The 16,001-nt window shown below is 42.8% G+C and overlaps 1 protein-coding gene across 2 annotated transcripts in view; it reads right to left on the reverse strand.

The window, feature by feature from the left end:
* IGF1R (insulin like growth factor 1 receptor) overlaps positions 1-16,001 on the reverse strand; it is a 173,280-nt gene that overhangs the window by 26,208 nt on the left and 131,071 nt on the right. For both annotated transcript variants that reach the window (XM_032123429.1, XM_032123428.1), the window contains exons 5-11: positions 14,311-14,455; positions 9,812-10,026; positions 7,702-7,828; positions 6,220-6,458; positions 5,611-5,778; positions 5,233-5,437; positions 750-1,036 (exon numbers count right to left, since the gene is read on the reverse strand). In XM_032123429.1, coding sequence (XP_031979320.1) covers positions 750-1,036; positions 5,233-5,437; positions 5,611-5,778; positions 6,220-6,458; positions 7,702-7,828; positions 9,812-10,026; positions 14,311-14,455 — 1,386 coding nt within the window. The remainder of the gene's footprint in view (positions 1-749; positions 1,037-5,232; positions 5,438-5,610; positions 5,779-6,219; positions 6,459-7,701; positions 7,829-9,811; positions 10,027-14,310; positions 14,456-16,001) is intronic.

Here is a 16,001-nt window from a genome sequence, read left to right on the forward strand (position 1 = left end):
ACTGACACAGCTGGATCTGGATTATGATAGCCTTCCCTTCCAGAAACAAAACAAAATTGCTACCATTCTGCATCCAATATTCCCAGACATCTGCTGGAGTCAGAAGCTCATTGCTGGATGCATATGAGCTTACACTAAAATCATCCCTATTCTTCTCAAAAGTACAATCCGCAGAAGTCCCAAAGACAAGTACAGCATTCAATGCTTCCTATTTGAAGTAGTCTAGAGGCCAGGAATTGGGCACAAAAGAAAGACAGTATTCCTCCTGTTCCCAGGCTGGACAAATGCATGGTCGTTCTGTGACAGAAGAAACATTTGGCAAACATTCCCACCAGCAGAACTCCAACATCTGCAAACAGTTCCAAGTGAACGCAGCAAAACCAAACATTAGCAGAGAAACGTTGCTGTGGCTCTATTCAGCACACAGAGCCGAGGAACAAAACCTTTCAGCCCACCATGTCTGGGGGTCTCACTTCTATTGCTGGGAAACAAAGTCTCTCCTAATTATCCTGCAGTCAACTTCTCCCTTTCTCCAGCTCCCAGCACAGGCTCAAACACATCACTCAGTACACACAACACACCAGTCAAGGACTTGAAAGAAAAAAATCTATGTAGTTCCAATTTATCCTACTGCACAGAATTTTTTTTACTATACCCCAGTGTAATTCTAACTGGTTTGGGAGAGCTTGTCCCCCCTGAGCTTGATCTCTGCCCAGTAAAGGCAGGGCTGGAGCCCTGTGTGAGCATACCTGAAGGCATGGTTCTGGCAAACACGAAGTTGGATGCGCTGCAGCCGAGCGTGTCAGCCTCGTGGTTGCAGCTGTGAATATCGATGCGGTAAAGAGTGAAAGGCTGGAGATGGGAGATCACAGTTCTCTCCTTGCCATCCACCTTGGTCTCAAAGAAGGGATATTCCACCTCACTCTCCTCTGCATCAGAGGCATTGGTGAAGTGGTCGGTCCCGGTCACGTTCCTGTTGCGAGTGGCCAAGGTGGCATTGGCGATTCGGAACACGTCCCTCCGCTTCCGGTCGGGCCTGAGGAGCAGACACAGGTACAGAAAAGGGTTCTTTAGAGAAAACCCACTTCTCTAGCTTCGGGAAGACTGTGCCAAACAACCCAGCAAAACAGGCAACAACTAATAAAAAAGCTAAATAAATAAAACTGCAAAACAAGAGGAAAACTTTCCCTTAATCTGAACCTGCCACATGTCAGTGCATCTCATTTCTCTCTCTTTTGGTCGGGAACCAACCAAAACTCTGAAGCTCACACTGCGCCCCAAGATGAATGTGCAAACTTCTGACCTCACACAATAAACCAAACAGCAAAAAATGGCTCCACTGTTACTCAGTAAGCATCATGGATTTGTGTTTCATGACAGTAATGTTGATGCTTAAAATAAAAATCAGATGCTAAGGGTTGAAAAGGTTAGGTGGGGAAAAACTGTTTTGAAGTTTGCTGGATTAGCAAAGGAAGCTGAGCCTACTGAGAGTTAGCTTTGCAGTTGTGATGAAATGAGAATGTATTGCACTGAGAGGAGAAACCTTGGAAGGCAGGCTGAAGGCCATGAATGTTCACCACCACTCGGGTGGTCATCTATGTATCTCTACTTCTCTCACCCACACAAAAGCTCTGCAAAGGAACAATCCTCCTATGTGAGAAAATTCAGCACTAATATTGTGTAGAGCCAAAAGTTCAATGAACAGCTCTGCCTTACAGGCATCTGGGTGAAATTTAAGCAGAGTTGAAAAGTTGAGGATTTACAGCCACACCATTGCTTTCTCAAGCCCGGGGAACTGCTGTAGTGGACAGCCCCGAGCGACAGGACAAGGATCAAGATACTCTTAGGACCATGTGGATCAGGTAACCAACACCCTACAGCCACATGCTGTGCCTGTCCCGTGGTCCTGTCCCAGATCCGAGGCTGTTCTGCATAGGACCACCAACTCCTACAGGCAGTGTGGCTTTACTGCTCCTGCTCTTCTGTCTCCAAGGGCTGCAGGAATGCTCACGCTTGGAAAGCAACGCCCCAGGGGAGGTAAAGGAGAATGTAAGAAGAGTTACCTTACAAAACCAATTTAGGCTTGAGTCCTATCCCTGAAATGACTTCACCAATGCCCATGGAGCACCTGGCCAGTGCAACAGGTACCAGGGACATGAAGTCCAACAGCCCTAGCAGAGAGCAAGTTACAAACCAGGCAAATGAGGCCTCCCTTGAACACATAACAGGAGGAAAGATGACTCAACAGGAGAACTTAATTCACTGTCAAATATATCATCTGAGTACACACAGCCACAGAGCAGCACGCTGCAGAGAGAGCCAAGAACAGGCTCACTCAGTTTTGAAACCTTCTGGCAGAGGTTGGATGAATTTTTTTCTTTAGGAGTTCACCACAAAAATTTCCAAAATCCCTTTACTACATGGTGAGTAGTCATTTTGACACTCTAACCACCACGTAAACCACGTCACAGAAATAAACAGGCAAGAAAGAATTTCCTAAGTTAGCAACAAATTGTTTTAAGCAACACACAAGTGAGTATCTCATCGGTTAAGGCAATTTCATAGGAGATATAAGCATTTGTGCCTCGTCTACACTGGTATCTATGGAAGTTACTAAACCTATTCACCCTGCTTAGGATGAGTATTGATTTACTGCTGTAGCTCAGTGGAAAGAACAAACTTTTCATCAGTAAAACATTGGATGCCTAGCCCTGAACCGACGAACATTTGCACAGATTCCGTGGTTAAAGCAGTGAAAATAAAAAGTTCATTTTCAATCAACCACAAAAGCATGTGCCAATGCAAGAACCCAAAAGGCCTGACTTTATCACTGTTTTTATGGGATGCATGGAGCTTCAATTCTTTGGTGATATCGGGGGGTGGGGGGGGAGTACAGCCCTACCTTGTCTTTGGGGAAAAAGTGGAACACAAAACTTGTTGGTGAAAACTACAGTTGTGTCAGGAAGAGAAAAGAGCTGCAGGATAACCACACGGCAAACGTAATTAAAACATCATGAGATTTGATAACAGTGCTTTTCGGTCAAGAGGCTTCCTGCATTCATGAAACGCAGAGATAAAGGCAAAAAACAAGCATCCAAGGAAATAAGGAAAACTCTAGAGATAAAAACTTGAAAAATCATCTATTCCATTGAGGGAGAGGAAGGAAAAGAAATGCAAGAGAAAAATTAAAAATAACACTATAAAAAATCAAATCAAATCAAAAAGATTTTAAAAACTTGGGCTATTAACAGCAAAGCTCACTGTTCTCCTACGTCATGGCAATTTTAATGTTACTGCTCAGACTACACACAGAGCCTGTCCCATCCTGCTCATTAGAGAAACAAAAACCTTGAAGAATAAACTTATTCTCCTCTGGTTATGAGTGTCTCTTCAAGACTAAGCAGAGTCCTGTTTTTGAAATCCACCATGGCACTAATACACATGGGGTCATCCAGAAGTTGCACAGGAGATTAGATCAACAGACTTCTTAATCTTAAAACCACCCAGTCAAATACTTTCATGCTGTATTACATGCTGCAACTCTTTCATAATAACCTGGAGACAGGTAGAACACTGGAAACAAATACTACTATTGAGGCTTGCATTAACACATTAATTAACTTCTCCCTTGGGAAAGGAAGAAAAAAAATCGACATCAAGTAATAAGCTGCTTAGATTTGTCCCATGGAGACGTCTCACCAGCTCGTAAACTTTAATTTCCCTGACATACAGTCTCTTAAAAGTTGCTTGGCTATGCAACTATTGCTGAGCATTGTCCCTTATCTGCCCCTGCTGTTACAAAACACCCTAATGGCAGTAATTTAAGAGAAAAGGACAAGCTTTCAGGAAGTTCCCTGTGAACTGGCTTATTTGTTACTGAGTTCAAGGTCCTATGAGTTTTCTTGGAAGGGGGCAGGACTGCAAGAAAATTTGTGAGAAGAAAACGCATTTTAAATTACAAAACGCATTTTAAATTACAAATGTTTGGGGAAATAGAAAAAACTCCTTTGCAACAGACTTTCAAGTAGTTTAGACTTGACACGTGGCTTTCAAAACTCTTTGCTGTGCTATTTCATGAAGTCCAAAATCAGATCCTAAGATTTCCCATGACTCAGGAATTACATCATGATCAGACATGGAGTCTGTAACTTCCCTGTACCTGATCCTGGCTGCTGGTTCTCACCATCACTGGGGAAACACTGCACAAATGCTCAGTGTGACCCTAACAGCTCAGGTAAGATACTCCACATCTCTCAAGAGAGGCAGCATTTAGTTCCTCATTTTTGGATAAAGCTAAGAAGCATTGCAAATATCAAAGTCTCAACCCCAACAAGTCCCTTCAACACATCCTTGAATAAAGGTCAAAAAAATCAAAATGGAGAATGATATGAACCAGCATCAATGAGCAGCAATGCCACACTTTTAGAGTTCTCAAACACGGGATTTGACCATGGACTTCCCCTGCCAGGAGAAAGAATGAGACAGGGTGCACCGCTGAGATCTGACAGCGTATTAAAGACTGTAACACAACAGCTGTACACTGTGTGCCCTGCCCCAGCACCCAATTACCCAAAGTAACAACAGCTTACCTGAAGGATAAATTGGAAACTCAAGGATCAAAATCACCAATTAATTCAGTAGTATCTACTCTGTGTTGCAGCACAGAATCATTACAATTCCACTTAACATGTAAGCAGGTGTTTATCATGGGAGAGTGGAAATATTTAATACTTCTCTGCAGCAATGACCCAGGAAACCAACAGGCCCTTTGCAATTAGTGCGGTGAGAAAAGAAGACCAGTTTCAATTCTGTGAGGTGACTGTGCCCTTAATTTCCAAGATAAATCTTCAGATTAGGAACACAAGCACTTAAATGGTTATTTAGAGAAAAATCACATCTGAAACCCTTTGTCTGCCTCAGGTTGCTCATCTCCGAAACCCTTATAGACAATGAGCTCCTTAAGTGACTCTTGAGTCTGAAAAGAAACCATCACTGAAATCCTTGATCAATACTGGTAAGAACCCTTACTATGGGCTAGAATTGAAAGAAAGACATGAAAATTGGCAAATAAGAGAAACTGCAAAGTAAGGCTGTGGATTGTCTCACAGGAAAGGAAAGGTAATGTTTAGTGTTTCTATGTGTGCTTTCACATCCAGGAAATCTTAGTTGTAGGAAGTGTTAAAAAATTGAATTATCAGCCCTACTTCCAAAGAAGTGTCTAAAATCCATTACCTGGGGACAAAAATGGAGTTGTGGAGGAAGTTCTCAAACACTTTCCGGTACTCTGCTTCCTCCTTCTCCGCTTGCTTTTCTGCCTCTGTCTTGGGACAAGCACAACAAGGTCCTTTTTCTCCCCCACAGCCCTCTGGCTTGGTGGGTTCAGTGGCTTCTTCTGTATCAATGGTCCCATCAGCATATCTTCGAATTGGGACTTTATCTTGAAAGAAAAGAACAGAGCTGGTTTCTCTTCTCTCCAGTCATGGATCCAGCAACAATCCATGTTTACCCATTCCCATTCCCTCTACTTGCTGCTACTTAGCTCTTGCCAGTGAAGTGCCCTGGCAGGCAGAGTCCCAAGCATTTCAACACAAGAGCATTTAGTTCTCCTACCTTTGGAGCAGTAATTGTGTCTGTACAAGTAACTGTCCTGAGGCTGCTGCTGCCAGCGCACGATGTAGTAGGAGAGGTTCCCGTTGGGAAAAGAGGGAGGATTCCATTTCACAATCAGTTGGGATGAGGAGTTGGATGCTGAAATAACATCCAGAGGAATGGATGGCACTAGAGAAGGAAAAACAAAGAAAAAAGAAAGGTATTTAAATCTAGAGCACTCTATGATGTATTTCCATGCAAGCTTTTGAGTGAATCCTAATGCATTTCTCTACTGCAAGGAAAAACACCCTCTTATTTCAAAGAAAGGATTTTCAACTTATGCCCCACTAACATAGGGGTTCAACTGCAACCATGTACAGTCCCACCCAAAGTTGTACTTAAAATTCACCTTCACTAATGGAACAAAGCCTAAAATTCTAATTCCAAGAAGCTCCAATAGCTCCTAATGAAAGTAATATCTGCAAAACCAGAGTTTTAATTCAAATTTTAATGCTGCTTACATAATTACTGAAACTGCTAGCACTATGCACATCAACAGAACTTGCACAATAATACACTAATCACACCTGCAGCATTATCACCCTCTCACCCCAGAGCCCAGCGTCTCACCTGCAGCATTGGTTCGAATATATATAATTTCACTTTTTGCTCCATGAATATGATGGTTTTCCATCATTGTGAGGGTAACAGCCTTGACATAAATGGCATATTGAGTCCAAGGTTTCAATCCCTGCAGCAGAATTCCAGGATTGTTCTCTTTGTTCGGGGGCAGGTCAACATCAACCATGTTCCAGCTATTGGAGCCACACGCATCTTGCCCATCATACTCTGTCACATTTTTGAATGGTCTGAAATATTCAAAGAAAAAAGCACAAATATTTATTTTCTTCCAAATATTGTCATATAGGTATGAGAGTGTCTCACTTCAAAGTTGCCCAATGAAACAAATAAAGCTTACTTGCTTTCCACAGCAGAATAAACCAGAAAAAAAAAATCTGTATTTCCAAGCAGTACAAAATTCAGAGTTCAGTTTTAGTCATGAGCAAAAGCAACATTCTCCGAGAAAACACTATATTTATCTGGTTTTTTTTTTTTACCCAAAACAGGCACTGAAATGCTTCAGACATACTTAGACTTTAAATAAACGTATACTAAACAGAAGAAACTCAAAACAGTTATTGAGAGTGGCCATGTTTTTTACCATGAAGAACCCAAAGTTCCAAGACCGGCCCTGACCAGTCCAATGGGCTTTTTACCCCTTTATTTCCACACAATACAAACACATTTATATAGTCAAAGAGTTCTGCTTTTCAGAAGTTGTAACACTGGTGCAAGAGCATACAAACTCTTGTTATTAATATCTGCAGACTTGCCAACACTGGCTTCATTGTAGAACATCACAACGATGTTCTTTTTCAAGTGATGCTGGACACAAACCATTTGTGCTTCCATGTGTCACATCTTTGCTCCATGTATCATTACCAGTATTCCAAACCTCCCTTTGACACCTCCAAGACTGCTTGGAGAGTTATTTTTGTGCTCATCTGGTTCTTTAATTATTTTAAACTGACCGTTACAAGGATGTGCAAAGGCAGAGGCATCTTCCAAGTAATCTGGATTTCTCCAGTAACTGCCCCACTATCCTCTATTATCAAGACATACTAATGCAGAAAATGACCAAAGCTGGATAGTCTAAATAACCCCAAACCCTGAGCAGACAAGTCGTCAAGGTGACAGGGCAAACTCCTGACCTGTGACGCTCTCTAGTCAGTACTTTGACTAAAGAAGGAAAATATCTCAGTCAACATGATGACTTAGGAAGAGCTCCAAATCAGACCCCTGAGAAGAGCCAAGACATCCACCTTTCTCTTTTTTCAAATTTAAAACTTCCTGATGGATTTGCAATCCATTTGTAGGACTCAAACCAATCCTCTTTTTAAAGGAGACTTGTGCTCCACCAAGAAAAGAATTAGAACAAAAGCAGGACTTGAGGGTGAAATACACAAACTGAATGAGCCATCCAGCACTAGGAACAGAACTGTCTGCCCTCCCTTGGACTGCCCTGATTAACCTCTGACGACATCTACTTACGCCTCTTTGTAGTAAACAGTGAAGCTAATGAGGTCTCTGTAATCTGGAGGGCGATACCGCTCCCATGTCAGTTTAATCCGATTCTTGAGCGTCATGTTGGAAACAAAATGCAGAATTTTGCTTTCACCTGCAATACAAAAGGATAGGACATGCAGGAGTTGGCATCACATCACCTGTCAGTGTTTTTTGTTTCTTAGATACCAGTTTTAGCTAATGAGCCATTCCAGTAACACCTACGACACCACAGAATACCAACAGCCTTTGTCTCTGCAGAGCTTCCTCTTTCCTCCTACTACATTTGAGTGCTTAAGGGTAAGCAGTGACCTTGGCAATCAGTTTAAAATATGCTTGAGCTACTTGTTATTAATTTTTTTGAAGCAGATTTTCTTTTAATGCATCATCAGAAAGCTCTTGAAAACTACTTCAGACTCTCCCTGAGCGAGGAATGGAAGCGCTGTTTATCCACAGGACTGGTTAGGAAGCACTAAATTCATCATCTGCCTCCAAAGCACGCGCAGAGCAGTCACCGGCCTCTGTGTGCTCACTCTCCAGGACAACTTTTGACAACTACCATTTGTTTTTCCTGGAGAGTGAACAACATGGAAAAGACAAAGGAGTTTACATTCCTATTCATCAGAGGCTGGACCAAGAACTCCAAAGCTCAGTTCATATACAGCACAACCATTTGATGGCAGCAACTTCCAGCTACTCTTCTGAACAGAGCTGGATGGAAGCCCACAGCTTTGAAATGAATGGCTTCCCACTACCAAATCACTGAGCTTTCCAACCCAAAACAAAATAGCATTTTAAAAACTTAATTCTTGGATGAAGAAATTGTGTTCTGTCAACTGCGAGCTAGTTTCTAATGTTCCATAGAAGCTCTGAAAATAAAGAGGTTTTCACCCTCGTGTACACTGGCACTGTTGGTGCTATCTTTGCAAAGGCAGTTGAGCTTTTGTTGATTCTTTTGCTCTTCTCAGAGTCAGAAAGCTTTCTGTACTGGTTTCTTAAAAAAGCAGGCAGCGGCTGGCACTGGACTCAGTGGTAGTAAGGCCTGGCTGTGTGTCTGTAACTCCTCCAGGACTGCAAGGCTTTGCTCTATTGAATGTGCAAAGAATGGAGGGTGCTTACAACAAGGATCTGGGCCATCTGCGCGTCTGCATCATGCCTAAAGAGACATTCAGCAGACTACGTGTCCTAGTTTTGTAAACACCATCCACAACAAGGGGGCTTGACTTATACACAAGATCCATTTAAGTTTACTCAGTTCCAAAAACACCACAAACCAACCAAGGGAAAAATGCATTGTCAGTTTTAAGGCTTTGAGGTGAAACTCGTAGGCGTTCTTAATTCCTAGATGAGAAATTGCTTTTAAACGTGCTGTTACACCTGGAGACCTGATGTGCAGACCACCAAAGCCAAGAGAGGACTTTCCAATAACTCTGACCATTGCAGAATCCAAAATTAAATGCAGAGACACTCAGGCTTAGGAATACTGCAGAACATTAAAAAGTATTCTCAATTCAAAAGCAAATACTTCAAAAACAAAGCAGAGAAAACTAAGTTTACAACTACTATTTCTAGCAACCAGGTACAATATTTGGCAGAAGCTTAAAAGAAGCTGAACGTAACAGAAACAGTTTGTTTTGGTGTCTATGAAATTGTTATTCAGCAGCATCCTCAGTATCAAGAAAAAGTAAGTATCTGAGAGAGGAAAACACCTATAATGATGCACAGTTACAAAGGAGACTGAGAAATTGCTCCTTGTTGGATACACCAAACTACTGGATTTCATTTCTCATTTCCCAGGTATGCTCCTATTGTTATCTGCTGCTGCTGTCACAAAACAGGGGATTTGGGAAGCAGTCATCTTCTACAAGTGGGTTTTACAGATGAGATAGGGACAGTGTAACCACATCATTTTCCACCCATGCAAAGGTACCTCCACAGCTACAGTTTAAAGCCTGAACAAGCAGAAGGGCTGAAAGCCTCCTGCAAATCCTAAATTCTAAATATTGCAATGGTCAGCAACATGTCAGCATGTTGGGTTTGTTCTTGTGATACCCTCCTGTGCAGCTGGCATTGAGATTTTTTTTGTTTGTTTACTTACAAGAGGCTCTCTCCCCATTGTTCCTTGGATTTATATCTCCTTTGCTCTGTCGTCCCTTGGTTCCTGAAACTTCCTCCATACGGTAAATCTCAGAAACACACAGTTTAGGATTAAATGCAAAGTACATTTTCCCCTCACTGATTGTCAAGTTATGATGGTTCCAGTCCCACAGCTGCTGAAGATTGTGGTTGTCGAGCACATAGAAGGAATAATTCCTACAAGGAAGTTTTTGAAGAAGAAAATACTTGTTTTAATTCACAGCCCATTCCAGTGAAGAATACCTTAATAAAACTTTAAAATACTGTGCTGTTCCCTCTTACTTTAAATTGGTGTTCAGCAAAGGGCTTTCTTCTCTCCCATGAAGCAATGAATGTTTAGGGGGCAGGGAAATGAGTGTGACAAAGGATTCCAAGGGTGACACCACACCATCTACAGTCCACTCTAACATGTGTTCTAGTAATTGTATAGGAGCTGCTATGAGGAATATAAATTCATATCCTCTGAACAGCAGGTCTCTACATTGGATTTTCCATTTGGTGGCAAATGGGAAGCAGTAACCTTAGATACCTCATAGAAGGAAAAGGCTTCTGGAGTTCTGACAATAAAACACAGTCATCAGCACAACTCTTGCTTATGTTTACAAAAGCAGCTCTAAGAGTTTGCACAGAGAGGTTTCCTAGCCTCTCTTAGTTTACCTCTTGGCCCAATAAAGATTTCCTACATTGTGCCAAGAACAGTTGCACCTGTACATCGAAACCCAACAGCAAACAGTTGTACTGACTGCACAGGATCCACACTTCAGAGCACAGAACTAAACACAGGCAGCTGTGCCGAGCCCACTCCCTAAGCACAGCCCTGGAATAACATGCACATCCTTTATTTCCACAGATACTGTATAAAAGTTCTGTGCAAAAGGCCTATTAAATATTATGAAGAAATTCCCTGTACTACTCAACTGGACAGAAGGAAAAGACACACGTGCTACAGAAGCAAGATTATAGGCTCTACATCAGCAGCAAGACAACGCCTGCAAGGACACTGACACTTCGGAATAGTAGGGACAGGAATGCACCATCGGGAAATGAGATAAAGGTCTGTGTGGCTGATGAACCTAAATCAAGCCAACTCGTCACAGCAGTACTTATTTCACTCTGGTGGGAAGTCCCCCCCCCATTAACTACAGCAACACAAAATCCATTACTAACACAGCGAAGCCCATCTTGCGCTGCTAAGCCCTTGTCAACAGAGCTACACTGGGCTTTCTGCAAACCCTTCTAACTACAGAGTTTCTGCAGGGCAATGTGGCAGACAATCCATAGGGCTCATAAAAAGCTGCTATACTACTAATTTATGGTTTTCCTTCAATTACTTCATTTAAAATTTAGCACTAATTTCTCCCTCACCCAACCTGAAACAAAAACTGTGCATTCTGGTTCCAGTCTGCACAGATTTGCCATTTCCTGTGATGCAGAGCATATTTTCAGAACCATGTGAAAGACAAGTTGTTTCTCATATTTCCACCTGTCCCCTAACTACCCAGGACCTGATTTCTAATGAAGTTGATATACCTAGTACCACTTCACACAGATGCTGAGAAGAATGTGCTCAATTAACAAGGGAGCAGAGACATGTTTGTGCTTTAAATGCATTCTGCCAGGAGAGAACAAGGATGCTGAACTGCCTGTGGGATTTGAAAGACATCACCAAATCCTGTGTTGATTTGAAAGTACTGCACCTTACTAAAGTTCAGTGTTTTCTTTCTGGTTTGAAAAGCTAAACTTACGAGCTTCTGAAACCTCCACACAAACTCAGCCTCACACCTCCACATACAAACTCCCCAGCTCACTTTTTCAAACTTCACTCACACATGGGCAGCTGAGAAACAGAAACTCCCCCAAAACCAGGACCAAGCTGAGGAGCATGGGAGCCTGCACTGCAGCCAGGTGTCACCAAAGGTTTGGAAGGCGTCATTCATTCTCCAGACGCCCTCAGCACAGGGTGCCTGCTCTGCTGGAATGCTGTGGTTAGATCAGGCCTTGCTGCTCTTCTGCCGACTGTGAATTCACCACACCCTGACAATAATGACCCCAGAAAAACAAACCGTAAATTCCTCAGTGAGGAGCCACGCAACAGCTAGAGATCCTGTGTACACCTTCCAACAGGCCTGACAGCTGATGCCTCTGCCTCAAAATGGTGTAGAAAACAGGGGGGAGGTTGTTTTGATTTTACAGACTGTCCCCCAGTTTGCTGCAGAAGTTGAAACACAACATCAGAGCAGGCCAGTGCCACAACTGAAACTCCTCCTCAGTCACCATCTTCTCGGCTGCTCCTGAGGGCCACAAACTGCTCATTTGCCAGGTACCCAAACTGGGATGCTCTGGGAAGCGCTACCTACATACCATCTATGCACACAGCAGTGACCACACAGACCCCAGCAGAGGATGGAGGGGCCTGCAAGAGTCAGCACCAGACGAGGAAACAAAACCCTGCAACAGGCGCCGAGACCTCTCTAGCACATCTCCATCTCAGTTTCCCTATTTGCAAGGAGAAATTATTTTCTTGCTGTGTGAGCACATTCACTACAGACATGGTTTTCAAAAGAGGCAATGAAAACTCTAAAAACAAACAAAGTAGATTCCCTTTAAACTTTCCACTTTCTGTGATAACCAAGGCAAGCACCAGCAACTGAATAAGGAACAAGGAAGTTCTGAAGTGCTGTTTCGTTAGTCCAGTTCAATAAATAAAAGGACAGTGGCAGTGGGGTCAGTCATGTAATGAACAACGATCATAATGGGCTTTCAGTTACCCTCCCTCTCACCCCTCCTCAAGGCACTGCTGGCACAAAGAGCAGCACACTGCTTCCCAGGTTAAGATCCCACTCCCTGTTGTTCATAATTCTGCCCAAGTAATTGTTCAAGCTCAGTCCTTCCTTGTCAGGTGCCTACTTCCACCTAACTATTTTTGGACACGTTATTTAGACTGTGGTAATGCCTAAATTATGCCAGATGTTTTCCAAGCAAAGAGGCTGCCCCTGCCCCTTAGTATGTAACTGCAGTCATTTCCTAACATAGGGGAATTTTAGCACAAGCAGCTCTTTACTATAGATCTGTTTTATCTCCCCACTCAGTCCTGTTTTCTTCCTCAAAGCTACACCTGTTTACTTCTCTGTTTGGGAATCTGACTGATAAATCTCCTGTTTCCCCCCATTTCAGCTCTGCTTGCTGACAGACAAGGTACCATAAACATAATTACTTCCTGAGACACAAACCTAAACTCAAATTCAAAGAGGTTGAGGGAAGAGGGGAGAGAAGCAAAGACAAATTGATAATTGGAGTGTCTGAGAGCACAGCCTGCCGGGAGCAGCTGAACGAGCCCATGCTCGGCACTGACAATCCTCTGGGATTTGCAGGTGGAAACAAGCTTCTCCACAGAGCCAGTGCTCTTCCTGAGCAGACAGCATGCTCTGCAAGGGCAGGAGGGAGAGTTGCCCTTGCACTCACTCTGTCAGATGGTGGAATTTTAAGAATTTAGGGCTGACCAAAGACCAGCCTGAGAGAAAGAGGGAGGCTGTGAAGAATCCCTCATGTTTTAACTTCATAAAGTTAGGGCAAATAAATAAGACATAAACAACCTTTCCAATGACCCTCCTACCACCTTTTCTTCTACAAATTCCTCAAATTCTTCATTTAACAGTTCTGTCAATATGGAGGGCGACTGAATTCTTCCACAGAACACTGGTTTTAACTGGGATGGCTACTTGATTTGGGATGAGAAAGAGCAAGACAGTTTGATGAAGGACCCTCACCACACTTCAGCATCACATGCTCTGCAGGGATAAAAACTTTTGCCTTGACAGTCTTTTACCATCATAGGAAAACACAAGTTATGTACAGCAAGAAGTATCACATGGTGAGTAATTATAGAAGCAATATAATCCACAGCAAACATTTCAAGGGATCAACTTTTCCTGACCGGTCTTTTGCATGCTCGGTAGATAATCCATGTAATGCTAACATTTCAAGGAGCTGCAAACAATAGCAACTTGCACTGTTTAACATTAGCTGGGTCACTTCCAGTTGCACTCCCTGGTCAGTAAAATGCGCATTTCCTTTCAGCTGACTTCTCCATAAAACTCTGCTAAAAGCCAACAGTAAAGAACTGCAAGAAAATCCAATTGTTTCTGAAGATGCTCTTTTCTCAAATAGAGCAAAAAGAACAAACAAAACCACTTTATTGATGTAAAGAATCTACTAGAAAAACCTAAAGTGAAAAGCAACAGCAAGGGTACCATAAAATACTTGTAATATACTCCATTTAATATGCTGATTTGGGCAGTAATGCAAATAAGCAATGCTGTGCAGAGGTGTTCATGAGGAGAAAAACGTTGCGTATTAGTGGAAGAGGAGATTCCATAAATGACAAGTGAATGGTTTTTAGGAGACTTATTCCAGAGCTTTGTATTAAAGTGAAATTGCATCTGCAAATATCTGAACACTTACCCGTCCACCTGCTCCTCTCCCAGAATGTATCGCAGGTTCTTCAGGAAAGACAGGGAGACCAATGCATGGGAATGACGAATCTTCACATACCCCGTTACTGTCTCAATCAGACCCATAAAATTCTCCAGTTCTGAGGCAATGTTATCTACAGTAAGAAGAAGATAATCATTATCATAACAGAATTCACAGCTTTGACTAATATTCTGCTCAATGCAGTATTAGCTCAGTAAAAGAAAATGTTTGTACTTGTTGCTTTTGAAAATGAGAGACACTGGTTTTCCTCCCCCAGGAACAGCTGCCTGTGCAGCCAGATGGTTGAAGGGCAAAAAAAAGCCACAGAGTAACAGTGGGAAACCAGTCTTGCTTTTCCATACTCGAATATCTGATTTTTCCATGGGCATTGACCTCTAAAGCCAGCACCAAATGGTGAGCCAGCATTCTGGCAGGGATGAAAAGACCCTTGTGTAAATGTACACATCATGAGATGGAACTGTTATTTTGGTATGGAGCAAAGCTCAGGCAGAAAGCTCCAGTGGAAAACAGAGAATGAGACTGAAGATGGAGAGGAAAGGGTGTGTTCCTGGTCTGCTCTGGGCCACAGAGCATTGCTTTCCATGACCTGAAAAGCTCTGGCTACAAAACTGAACCAGTTGATGAAACAGCAAAGATAAAAGCATAAGCAAGCCCTCCTGCCATGGAGCACGTTCCACACAACTTACTGAAGCCGATTTTCTATTAGAAATTATTAAAATGACTGCAGAGGAAGCTCCACTCTTCAGAACTGCCTCCCCTCTATGAGCTGTCCCTGCACAGGTCTTCAACACCCCATCCTTCACAAGCTCAAGCTTTGCTGTCCTTACCTCCAGCAACCCCTGGCCCAATCCCATTGCCTGGTGTCACCACCTTGCCAAGTTAATTAAGCCGCAGTTCCAAGGGGAAGTTTTTAAGGAGTTGGGAGAAGCTGCTATGGGGCGTGTTTGTTGCCATAAACACACCAAAGTCCTAACAGATGGCTGGGAAGACCAAATACCAATGGTTGGTTCCCATACCAAATAATCAGATGCTCTTCAGCACTCTAAAATAATGCTTAAATGAAATTTAAAAACTCCCTCACGCTTGCCACAGGTAACTGGAACGTATCCCATAAGGGAAGATTGTACCTGTAGCAGTGGGACCAAAAGTAAAGAAATTCACATGCTGCTGTAACTAAACCCTGGAACTTTCATTCAGCACGAGGTAGGGAATCAAACAGATCTCAATCTTTCAACCTTATTAATGAAACCAAAAGGGACCTTCCATAAGGACATACAAGTCCAATAAAAACTAACAGCAATTTTTACTCTGCTTTTAAGAGCTCATCAGCTGTCAACACCTCCCTGGCTGATGAATCACTGCTCTGACAAATTTAATCCAGCGCTTGTTCAAGACATGTGACAGAGGTGGCCAGCTCACTAATGCTGACCATCCAGCAGCACAGTGTTAGGCTTTATACGAGTTCTCAGCACTCTGGATTCCATGTTCTAGCAAAACACCACACCTTGCCTTAAAAAGTGAGGATCTGCAGTCTTACAGTGCCATGTGACAAGCCATTTACCTACCCAAATGCAAGGATTTTCAACTTTTCCACCTTTTTGGGCCTTTATTACTCCTTTGGGACCACTGCTTGTCTAACAGCCTAATCCTGGCTCCTT

This window comes from Corvus moneduloides, chromosome 13, assembly GCF_009650955.1.
Source record: "Corvus moneduloides isolate bCorMon1 chromosome 13, bCorMon1.pri, whole genome shotgun sequence".
In the NCBI taxonomy this organism is placed as follows: domain Eukaryota; kingdom Metazoa; phylum Chordata; class Aves; order Passeriformes; family Corvidae; genus Corvus; species Corvus moneduloides.